Source organism: Ictidomys tridecemlineatus, chromosome 4 (genome assembly GCF_052094955.1).
Source record: "Ictidomys tridecemlineatus isolate mIctTri1 chromosome 4, mIctTri1.hap1, whole genome shotgun sequence".
Taxonomy (NCBI): Eukaryota; Metazoa; Chordata; class Mammalia; order Rodentia; family Sciuridae; genus Ictidomys; species Ictidomys tridecemlineatus.
This window is the reverse complement of record NC_135480.1, coordinates 159,115,509-159,128,695: the sequence shown is the minus strand read 5'-3', so window position 1 is coordinate 159,128,695 and position 13,187 is coordinate 159,115,509. Positions and strand designations below refer to the sequence as shown.

The window sequence follows — 13,187 nt, the reverse complement described above, 5'->3', positions numbered from 1 at the left end:
AGTCATAGTACACAAGATGATTCAAAAGATGAAATTATGATATAATTATTTTAAAGTAGCTTTTTTATTATTCAATCTTTTTTATTTTGTTATATATGACAACAGAATGCATTACAATTCATATTTACACATATAGAGCACAATATTTCACATCTCTGGTTGTAAACAAAGTAGAGTCACATCCTTCGTATCTTCATACATGTACTTAGGGTAATGATGACCACCACATTCCACCATCTTTCCTACCTCTATGCCCCCTCCCCCCTTCCCCCTTCCTCCCCTCATCCCCTTTGCACTATTTAGAGTTCATTTAATCCTCCCATCTCCACCACCCTGTAGCATATTATGAATCAGTATCCTTAAATCAAAGAAATCATTCAGCATTTGTTTTTTTGGGATTGGCTAATTTCATCTAGCATTATATTCTCCAACTCCATCCACTTACCTGCAAATGCCATGATTTTATTCTCTTTTAATGCTGAATAATATTCCATTGTGTATATATACCACATTTTCTATATCCATTCATATACTGAAAGGCATCTAGGTTGGTTCCACAGTCTAGCTATTATGAATTTTGCTGCTATAAACACTGATGTGGCTGTGTCCATGTATTATGCTGTTTTTAAGTCCTTTGGGAATAGGCCAACGAGTGGGATAGCTGGGTCAAATGGTGGTTACATTCCCAGTTTTCCAAGGATTCTCCATATTGCTTTCTGAATTGGCTGCACCAATTTACAGTCCCACCAGCAATGTATGAGTGTACCTTTTACCCCACATCCTCGCCATCACTTATTGTTGTTTGAATTTTTAATCACTGCCATTCTGACTGGATTGAGATGAATTCTTAGAATCTTAGTTTTGATTTGCATTTCTCTAATTGCTAGAGATGTTGAACATTTTTCATATATTTGTTGATTAATTATATACCTACTTCTGAGAAGTGTCTATTGAGTTCCTTGGCCCATTTATAGATTGGGTTATTTGTTTTTTTGATGTTAAGATTTTTGAGTTTTTTATATATTCTAGAGATTAGTCCTCTGACATGTGCAAGGTAAGAATCTGTTCCTGGTCTGGAGTTGTGGCTCACTGGTAAGGGTGCTTGCCTAGCATGTGTGAGGGACTGGGTTCAATCCCTAGCACCACATAAAAATAAACAAATAAAATAAAGATATTGTGTCCATCTAAAAAAAATTTTAAAAAGAATCTGTTTCCATTCAATAGGCTCTCTATTCACCTCATTAATTGTGTCTTTTGCTGAGAAGAAGCTTTGTAGTTTGAATTGATCCCATTTATTTATTCTTGATATTAATTCTTAAGCTATAGGAGTTTTATTAAGGAAGTTGGGGCCTAATATTCTAATAGATGCAGAGTCTCCGGTTTAATTCCTCTATACTCAAAGAATTTAAAAACAGCATACTGCAGAGGTACAGCCACATCAATGTTTATAGCAGCAAAATTCACAATAGCTAAACTGTGGAACCAACCTAGACGCCCTTCAGTAGATGAATGGATAAAGAAAATGTGATATATATACACAATGAAATATTATTCAGCATTAAAAGAGAATAAAATCATGGTATTTACAGGTAAATGTATAGAGCTGGAGAATACAATGCTAAGTGAAGTTGACCAATTCCCCCCCCAAAAAATGCTGAATGATTTCTCTGATGCTGATTCATAACATGCTGCAGGGTGGTGGAGATGGGAGGATTAAATGAACTCTAAATAGTGCAAAGGGGATGAGGGGATGAAGGGAAAGGGAGCGGGCCTAGAGGTAGGAAAGATGGTGGAACTCTATGGTCATCATTACTCTAAGTACAAGTATGAATACACGAAGGGTGTGACTCTATTTTGTGTACAACCAGAGATGTGAAAAATTGTGCTCTATATGTGTAATAAGAATTGTAATATTGTAATGCATTCTGTTGTTATATATAACAAATTAAAATTTAAAAAAAAACAAGGAAGCTCAGGAAATTACAAGATCATAAGTACAGTAAAAAACAAACTTGATACATTCTAAAATACTTAAAACCAAAATCTTCAAAAAAAAGAATCAAGAGAAAACCAACAAATTTCATTTAAGTGAAAAACAAACTGAACTCTTACACACTTATTACCAGAAACAATGGAGTCCAGAAGACAGAAAACTGACACTTTTAAACTGCTTAACAAAACAATTACCTAAAACAATTAATCTAAAAGGAAGGGAAGAAAATAAATGAAGGGGCAATACAGAGGAAACAAACAAACAAAAAGTAATAAAATAGTATACTGAAACCAAACATAATAATGTTATATTTTTAAATGACTTAACATTGCAATGAAAATCAAGAAATTGTCAGAATGAATTGAAACAAAACAAGATCCAGATCACACAAGATTTAGATATATAGAGATATACAGATATAAAAATATTTAAAGACAACTATAGGTTGAAATTCAAGGGATGGGAAAGTTCTACTGTGTAAAATGTAATCACTAAAAGGAAGGACTAGTTATACTAACATTATGAAAGAAGATTTCAAATCTACAGAATATAGCAGTTAAATCTTACTTTTTATAATGACAAAGGTTTTAATCAAAAAGACATAATCTTCATATGTATTCTCCTAATATAACAGCTTTAAAACAAATGAAAGAAAAATTGAAAAAACTAAAGGGAGAAAAATAAATCTACAGTCATATTGGGAGATTTTAATGTTTCTCTTAAAAAAACAATAGAAAAATTGAGGCATAGAATCTGAATACTACCAGCTGCAATGACATAATTAATGTTTAAGGAACATTCAGCCCTATAGTGCAATGTATAAATTATTTTCAGGTATATATAGTATTTTCAACAAAACCATATGCTGAGCCATAAAAGATTCAATAAACTTCATAATATAGCAGTCTTGCAGAGTACTATATCTGACCAAAATTAATGTGCATTGGAAGTCTGTAAACGTAAGAAGATATAAAAGGAGAGAAAAACATATATAAAAACAAGAGTTAATCAGATGCTTTTAAGTAACAAAAAGGCAAACAAAAAAATCACAAAGGAAACAATAAATGTTTCTAATTCAATACTTGTTTGTAGAAACTGACAAGATGATACCAAAATCTCTACAAAAAAATGAGAAATATATACAGTATTCCTAAAAAGAGAATAAAGTGATTTACATTACTGTCATTTCAAAAGTTACTTTAAAGTTACATATGTGAACAGTTATTATTGTTTGAATCTGCAATGTTCCCTAAAGCTCATATATTGAAAGTTTCAGAGGTGAGGTTCTTAGAAAATGATTAGATTGTGAGGACTGTAACCTCATCAGTAGATTAATAAGCTGAAAAAACTACTGGGTGATAATTGTAGGCAAGTGGGCCATGGCTAGAGGAAGCTGGCAACTGGGGAAGCAGCTTTGGAGACTGTATCAGTCCTAGGCTCCTTCCTGTCTTTCTCTCTCTCAGCTTCCTGTTTCCCTGTGCTGAACAGCTTTCCTCTACCATGACATTCTGTGATGTTGTTTGTACTTTGCAGATAGCCAATCATAAATTAAATCCTCTGAAACAGTGAGGCAAAATAAATCTTTCCTCCCTCTAAGTTGTTCTTGTCAAGTTATTTTGGTCATAGTGACGAAAGGCTGACTAACACAGATGGGTATATTTCTTAACTCTATTCCGTTCTATTGATCATTTTGTCTTGAGCATTTCCCAATAAATTTTAGAATAGGCTTGTCAATTTCTTTAAAAGAAAACCAGGCTCCACAGAGATCGACTAAGATTTCATGATAGATATATTTAGGGAAAACTAGCCTTCTTATAACTTCTGATTCCTGAGTTTAGTGTAGCTGCCCATTTAATGTAATGGCATTTTCTTGACTTTCCCTCTAGTATGTTTTATACGTTTTAAAGTACAAATCCTCTCACCGCTTTGTCAAATCCATTGTTAATTATTACATAACATTTGAGGTCATTATAAATGACATTTTTTTCAATTGCTGATTATTTCCTTTTATATAGAAATATAAGTGACTTATAAGTTGATACCATACAACACTTCCAAATTTACTTAATAGTCCTAGAAGCTTTTTCATAAATTATAAGGATTCTATACAAATAGCATGTTATCTATAAATAGTTTCACTTCATTATTTCTAATTTCTATGTTTTCATTGGTTTCTTATTTCATGTATGTACTAGTTAGAATCTCCAGGGTAATTATGAAAAGAAAGTGTGAGAAAGAACATTCTTGACTTGTTTCTAATCTTAGAGGGAAAGCATTCAGTGTTTACCATTATGAAATAAATGATATCACTATTACATGAATTCTTTCAGGGATATGAAAAAGAGACAGTTCTTTGCAATTCATAATAAAATGCCAACAATACTTTATATCAAATCTGATGGGAAACATTCAAGAAAGGAGAAGTACAGTCCAATAACCCTCATAAACATAGATGCAGATACCCTAATCAAAATAAGCGAATTTGAATTTAGCAATATATGAAAATGATAAAACATTATGTTAGACTCATTTAAGAAATAGAAAATTGAATCAATAATTCAAAACTAATTGCTGTAATTCACAACATTAATGAAATAACTTTAGTAGTCTATAAAAGGTTCATAAAAAGCAATGTATATATTCAGTACCTGTTTATCAAAGCTTTCATCATTCTAAGAATATATGGTATTTTAGTCTGTTTGTGATGCTATAATAAGATACATTGATAACAACAAAAGACTATAAATAACCCAAGTACTCATCTAGAAAAAGATAACTAATTGGTAGTAATGAAATAGAATACATTAAAAAGTGAAAATAAATAGCTATAAACAGCAGAGATGAGTCTTAGAAACATGATGATAAGTAAAAATTGTCAAACACAATATGATAATACATATTATAATACCACTTCTACAAGTGATGAAGTTCAATATACCATTTCCTCACAAATTCCTATGTGATAAAACTTTTTTAAAATAATGGAAGTGGTAAATAGTTTAGTGGTTACTCCTAGTAAAAAGATCAAGGTACGGCTGGGGCTATAGCTCAATGGTAGAGTGCTTGCCTGGCACATGTGAGGCCCTGGGTTCAACCCTCAGCACTACATAAAAATAAATAAATAAAATAAAGGCTTAAAAAAATATAATATTGCTTCATTCTTACTTAAAAAAAATCTTTTAAAAAAAAATCAAGGTACCAGGGTAAGGAAGGAAATACACATAGATATCAGTCATTAGTAATGTTCTAGTCTTTAGATGAGTTAGTAGGACAAGACAATTTATTATATATAATACACAAGCAAATAATGCAACTAAATTAAATTAAGTAGGTCTACACATATAAAATAATAATGTGTCATGATGCAAATTTTATGATCAACCCAATTCAATGCATTAGCTGTTAAAAAATAAAACTGTAATACAATACAGTGCAAAATTTTAAAACAGCTGTATTAAGGTTCAGTTATTAGCAAGAGAAAATGTGCTAGGTTCAAAAATTAGATATTTTTAAAAAATCATTAAATACTCACCCAATTTCCTATTTCTGTTAAATGAATTTTTATTTTTAAATAAATAAATCATAAAATTTAAAGAATTGCTGTAAGTACCTTAAACACACAAATAAATTCACAGAAATAAAGTATTTTTAAAAAGATATTTAACTTGAAAGTTAACCTGGAGATAATATAAAAGAGGTACTAATGAACATTTTCTGTATGTCAAATCCTGTACTTAATATGAACTATATCATTAATCCTCACAAAATTCTATGACATAGATACCACTAATATCAACGCTTTATTTATGAGGAAACTTTGGTTAAAGTGGTAATAAATTTCTTGATTTACCATAGAAAATAATCAGAATGGTCAAATGATTTGTCTAAAATCAAAAGTAAATATACTGGAAGAATCAAGACCAATACATATTGACCACTGTGTACAAGGCATTATGGCAAGTACTTTATGAGATGTGCTGTTAGATACTCTCTATTCAATTATCTCCTTCAGTTATAATGTATCAAAATAGAAATGATCTATTTATTTGCTCTTCAATAATCAAAATAATTGATTACATACTTGTCCCTCTATATCCATAACACAATGGTTCCAGGATACCCTTTACATATCAAAATCTGCAGATTCTTATATTTGTGTAAAACTTGTGTACTTTAAATCATCTCTTATTTATAAGACCTAATATAACATAATCCCTATGAAAATATTTATATACAATATTTTAAGGCATAATCTTAATAAAAAAGTCTGTCCATGTTTAGTACACTTGAAAATTTTTCAAATGTATTTTATTCTTATTAGTTTAATTCATGGATGTGGAACTTGCAGATACTCAGTGGAGGGTTGACTGCTTAATGTAGTCTCTATTTCTATTTACATTTCTAAAAGAATCTCTAATGTATACAATATTCATGTCCACAAAGACTAAAGACAATAGTAAAACAAAAAAATTCCACTACTAATATCCCACTATATGCAAATTTATTTAAATTTTGTTTTAAAGTTGTAAGAGATAATTTAATATAGTATTATACAGGCTAATATTTTTATAATATGTCTCTCACCTGTGCTGAGTGGTCTGAATCATTTTCTTGAAGTGAAGAATATGGTGCTCCTTGTGATTCTTGAAGTTTTTTTTTTAATTTTGCATTTTCTTGTTCTTTTTGAAATAGTTGATCCTGAAGATTAACGACACTTTGACGGAGCATAGATTCATTTGATTTTGTGGTTTCAAAACAAACGTGTAACTCACTGTAGAGCTGTTTAAAAACATTCAGATTATATTAATAATCATAAACTAGATTAATGCCTGTAGATATATGTGCCTTTATATATACATAGAAACATATATTGACAACATAAGACATAGTATTTGCTCTCAGGTTATTTTAAGTCTAAAAGAGAAACAAGACAAAAACATAAGGAAAACTAAATAGTCAAATACAATATAAAACTGTAATGTTGAAAAGGTCATAAGTATTATTGGTCAGTTTAATAAAGAAAAAATGATAAACTTCTAAAGAATTTGCAAGTATTTTAAGCTTGGTATATTACTCTCATAGGATTTCATGAAAAATAAAAGTCTTGAACTAAGCAATTACAGTTTTATTGGACTGAACTGTAAACAAAAAAAGCCATTCTAAGAATGGTAGAAATGTGAAAAAAATATGTGCTAAAAACAATACAAAGGAGCATAAAGTATATCAGCCTAATTGAATATAATATATACATTTGAAAGAAAAAAAAGAAAAAACAAAGAATATTTCATTGAGAATTCACTGACTGATGTATTCTCATTTAATATACATTAGTATCTACTTCTAAGGTGAGGCAGAAGGAATAAGAGGCATAAAGACCTTTCCACCACACTATGCATTTGCACTCCTATTTAGAAGTTGCCCCTGTCTTTATCTGATATGATTGGGTGGGTAACTCTTAGACACAAGGACAAATTATTTTGCACTGAATATCTATCCTTCCAAGAAGCAGGTGAAAAAGGACAGAGAAAGACACTAACAAATGATTTAGGCCTACCCACATCTAGGAATTGGAACAAATTCTCATTCCTTAGTCCTTATTCCAAATAAACATCTCCTACTTGCCTGTTTTCTTTGATGGGTGACTGGACTTTACATATTTAATATCAATAAGACTAGTAAGTTGCAGACATAAGAGTACAAGAAGCAAAGACAGTCTTCCAGCATTTTTAATTTTAGGACCCAGTCCAACAGAAACTTAGCCAAAACATCTTCAAACAAGATTTGTCTATTTTTATTTCTGAAGTGTTTTCTGATGACAAGGCCTCAGGATAATAAAGTGCTTATTTTTCTAGGAGATATTGCAAGGAGACATAAGTTTAGATATTCCAGTGCCCTGGATACTACATTATTCTCATTTCATTAATAACAATAGAGTTAAAAAAAGTTCTCAAGTAAGTAAATTAGGGAATAGATTCATTCACCTGTTCTGACTCAGGCATTATAAGTAACTGTTTCTCTATTAGCAATCAGAATACATTATAACAGTTTTCAGAGAAAATCTTTTGCCTAAAACTTTCATTTAAATAGACAAAAATGCTAGAATTTTATCACAATTTTTGTAAGATTCTTCCCTATAAAAATGTAATCATATGTTCTACTATATATCTTACAGGTATGATTCATTAAAATCTATAATTAACATTTATTATGTTTATTATTCTTTATGCTAGAGAATCTCCAGATTATGGAAAACAAGTTAATATCAGATTAGAGCTCCCAAACTCCAAGTACTTCAATTTTCAGGGGCTTGTACTAAAGTAAACTTGCTCCCATATTTTAATGTGCATTGGGAAAGCAAAATGATATTTTTATTACTTAAATAATTTTGAAAACATACATGCTCTCTCATCCAAGGACACTAACTTATTCAACAAATTTTCTATATTTACTAATTATACTACTTGCGACATTTAGTCAGATAATAAATTCTTCAAGTGAAAAGTATATTAATACAAGAAGATAAAAAGAAGAAAACTATAACCTGAAGCTTAAGCAAAATGTATGCATGGGTTAACTCCTTTTTTCCTTAAATTGATATTGGATTATTTAATGTAATTACCATTAAAGAGAGAAAAGTTATAAAACACATAGTTAGAACCTGAAACATGTTAGATAATCTGAAAATCACAAATTCAGATATAATTCATATTAATATTTAAATCACATGTATGTATTTTAATGTTGTAAAAGATTAAAGTGTTTACTATTATAAGCTGGAAATGGTGGTACACACCTATAATCCCAGCTATTTAGAAGGCTTAGGCAAGAGGATTTCAAGTTCACGGCCAGACATAGTAAAACACTATCTCAAAATAAAACAAATAAAAGACTGAGGGTATAGCTCAGTGATAGAATTTCCCTGGATTCAATTCCCAGTACCTCTAACAACCAACATTATATCTACATGCTTAGAGCAAGATAACATAATAGTTTACTTTTAATTATCTTGATCAGTGTTTCTGTTCTTAGAATGGCCCTCCATATATATAGTAAGTAGATACAGGTGTGAAACTATTGATTTGTTAAGGAGACTTCTGCAAAAATGCGATTTACTTCTTTCCTATTCTCAAAAACCATTTTAGTTTTCTCACCCTTGTTCCCCTATTCATGTTCCCCATCCTACCACTATGAACAACTGTTTCTAAACTCTGCAGATAATAAAATGAATATTATGTTATAAATCTACTTTAAAAGTAAGAGAAACAAGAGGAAATGGAAGTGTGGATGGGAAAAAAACAACATGGCACCATCAGTATGGATGTGCACATGCCACAACTCTGTTATAACACTGTTGAAACTCTTCACTATAGAAGTAGAATGTCCAATCAGAATGAGTATTACCTTTCAAGGGAGACAGTTGGCAAGAAAAAGAGGAACTAACAAAAGGTATAAAAGGCAACGCTTCCTGCATTCAGGGCTTAGCCTATGGATAACAATCCACTGGGCCAGTGGTGGCACTAATAAATGTTGCTTCCTGCTGAATGCCCCAGTGCCGAGTCTCTCTGTATGAGAATCCCATAACAGAAGGGCAAATGACAAAATGAGAAGGGTGAAAAGTTGAGAAAAAAAGAGCAGAGGAAACAGAAAATTCAGTAAAAACCGTAAATTAAGAAAATATAACCATTGGTTTTTTGAAAATATAAACAATATTGATAAATTCTTAATAAAACTAACCAAAGGAAAGAGAGAGAAGATCCAAATAAAGACCATTAGAGATGTACAAGGAAATATCATCACAGATACTTCTGAAATCCAGAGGATCAAAAATAGGAACTATTCAAAATAGAAACTATTTTGAAAATGTTTATTCTAATAAACTGGAAAATCTAGAAGACATTAACAAATTTCTAGCCACCTATTTCCTGCCCAAATTGAAACACAAGGATATAAAAATCCAAACAGAACAACTCAAATAATAAAATTAAAACAACAATTAAAGGCTGGGACTGTGATTTAGTGGTAGAGCACCTGCCTTACATGTGTGAGGCACTGGGTTTGATCCACAGCACCACATAAAAACAAACAAATCAATCAATAAATATTGTGTCCATCTACAACTAAAAAAATATTTTAAAAAAACAGCAATTAAAAGCCTTCCAACAAAGTAAAACCCAGTACTAGATGGATTCTCAGCTAAGTTTTACCACACCTTTAAAGAACTAACACCAGTTTTCCTCAAATTATTACAGGAAATTGAAAAGAAAGGAACCCCCCCTTCTGTACATTCCATGAAGACAGTATAACACTGATACCAAAACAACAAAGCAATATCCCTGATGAATACAGATGCAAAAATCTTTAATAAAATATTAGCAAACCACATTCAAAAACACATCAAGAATACAATACGACATGGTCAAGGGGGTTTCATCTCAGGGATACAGGTTGTTTCAAAATATTACAATCAATAAGAGTAATAATTCACCACTTAAATAGAATTAAGGGCATGTTTTAGTCAGTTGTGGGTTTTATTTGTTTGTTTGTTTTTGCTGCTGTGACCAAAAAATCAAACCAGAACAATTTTAAGAAGGAAAAGTATATTTGACACTCACGGTTTAAACAGTCTCAGTGCAAAAATAGACAACTGTATTCCTTTGAGCCTGAGGTGAGGTAGAACATCATGATAAAAATGTGAGGCAGACAAAATCAGCTGGGAACAGGTACCAGGAAGCCAAGAAACAGCTCTGCTCATTAAGAACAAAATAGAAATCCCAGAGGCATACCACAAGGAATCCACCTCCTGGAGTCACACACTATGTGCTATAGCTATCAACAAATTAATCCTTATCAGGGGATTAATGTACTGATTATGTTAAATCTCTTATAACCCAAACATTTCATCTTTAAACTCTCTTCCATGGTCTCACACATGAGCTTTTGGTAGACACCTAATATCTAAACCATAACAGGACAATATCATACAATCAACTCAATAGATGCAGAAAATGTATTTGATAAAATCCAGCACCCATTCATGTTTAAAACACTTGAGGAATTAGGAATAGAAAGAACTTACCTCAACAGTATAAAGTATATATATGAAAAAATTAAAGCCAAACTAGTAATAAATGAAGAAAAAATTAAAGCATTTCTGCTAAAATCAGGAACAAGACAAGGATGTCTATTCTCACCACTCTTATTCAATATAGTCCTTCAAACTCTAGCCAGAGAAATCAAAAAAGAAAATTAAAGAGATACAAATAGGAAAAGAAATAATCAAATTATCAATTTGCTAATGACATGATCCTATATGGTGAAGACCCAAAAATACTACACCAGAAGACTTCTAGAGCTGATAAATTCAGCAAAGTAGCAAATACAAAATCAACATTCATAAATCAGTAGCTTTCCTATACTCCAAGAGTGACTTTGCTGAGAAAGAAAGCACTGAAATCACTCTATCTATAATAACCATAAAAAATAAAATACTTGGGAATTAATCTAACCAGGGAGATAAAAGAGTTCTACAACGAAAATTAAAGAACACAGAAAAAAGTTAAAGAAGACTTTATAAGATAGAAAAACATCCCATGTTCTTAGATAGACAGCATTAATATTTCCAAAATGGCCATATTACCACAAGTGGTACAGAGATTCAAGGCAATCTCCATCAAAATACCAAAGATGTTCATCACAGAATTAGAAAAAAACAATTCTTAAATTTGGAATAATAGGAGACTCAGAATAGAAATCCTGAGCAAGAAAGCAATCCTGTGCAAGAAAAGCAAAGCAGGAAGCATCACAATACCTGATCTGAACTTATACAACAGAAATATAGTAAAAAAAAAAAAAAAAGCATGGCATTGGCATCAAAATAGACATGAAGACCAATGAGACAGAAGACACACAGACAAACCTACATATTTCAAACCATCTGACACTTCACAAGGTATCAAAATATAGGTTGAAGGAAAGATAGCCTTTTTAGCTAATGATGTTGCAAAAACTGGATATCCATATGCAGAAAAATGAAACTAGATCACCATATCTCATCTTGCACAAAAGTCAAATAACACTGGATCAAAAACTTAGGGATTATACTAGAAACTTTACAACTGATAGAAGAAAACAGAAATTAACACCCCAATGTATTGGAACAGACACTGTCAAAATACAACCAAGAATCAATAAGTGGTATATCATCAAACGAAAAAGGTTCCCTAGAGGAGCAAAGGAAACAATAACCACCATGAACAGAAAGCTTACAGAATAGGAGAAATTCTTTGCCAGATTCTCTGACAGGGTACTAATTTACAGAATATATAAGGAATTAAAAAAGTCAACACCTGAAAAACAAATAACTCAATCAATAAATAGGCTGGGGAACTAAGCAAATGTTTCTCGTAAGAAAAAAACACAAATGGCCACCAAACATATAAAAAAGCAATTAGGGAAACAAATTGAAACTACAAAAATGTCTACTTGTTCTAGTTAAAATAGCAATTATTAAGAATATAAGTAGTAACAAATGCTGGTGAGGATGTGAGGAAAAATGGTACTCTCACACTGTCAATGGGACCATAAATTATCACAAACACTCTGGAAAACAGTATGGAGATTCCTTAAAAAACTAGGAATGAGGCAGGCATGGTGGCGCACACCTGTAATCCCAGCTACTTGCAAGGCTGAGGTAGAGTTGATTAAGAGTTCAAAGCCCTTCTCAACAACCAAATGAGGCACCAAGCAACTCAGCGAGACCCTGTCTCTAAACAAAATATTTTAGAAAGGTCTGGGGATGTGGCTCAGTTGTTAAATTCCCCTGGGATCAATCCCTGATATCAAAAAAAAAAGTAAAAATAAAAAAGCCAGGCATAGTGGTGCACACCTGTAATTCCAGCAGCTCAGGAGGCTGAGATAGGAGGATCTGCAATGGCGAGGCACTAAGCATTTAGTGAGACCCTGTCTCTAAATAAAATACAAAATAAGGCTGGGGATGTGGCTCAGTGGTTGAATATCTCTAGGTTCAATTCCCAGTATCAAAAAAAAAAAAAGAAACAGAAATGGAACCACCACATGACCCTTCTATCCCATTCCTCAGCACTTATCCAAAAGAAATAAAATCTGCAGTCTTCAGTAAAACAGGAACATTGCTGTTTATAACAGCACAACTCACAATAGCCCACATATAGAACCA

The 13,187-nt window shown here is 31.6% G+C and overlaps 1 protein-coding gene across 5 annotated transcripts in view; it reads right to left on the bottom strand.

Annotated features, from left to right (window-relative positions):
- The window catches only part of Cntln (centlein), a 313,688-nt gene that overhangs the window by 189,871 nt on the left and 110,630 nt on the right, over positions 1-13,187 (bottom strand). For all 5 annotated transcript variants that reach the window (XR_005733953.2, XM_078047677.1, XM_005340132.5 and 2 more), the window contains exon 8: positions 6,578-6,772. Coding sequence is in view for 4 of the 5 variants with exons in the window: in XM_078047677.1 (XP_077903803.1) it covers positions 6,578-6,772 (195 nt within the window). In the remaining variant the exon portion in view is untranslated. The remainder of the gene's footprint in view (positions 1-6,577; positions 6,773-13,187) is intronic.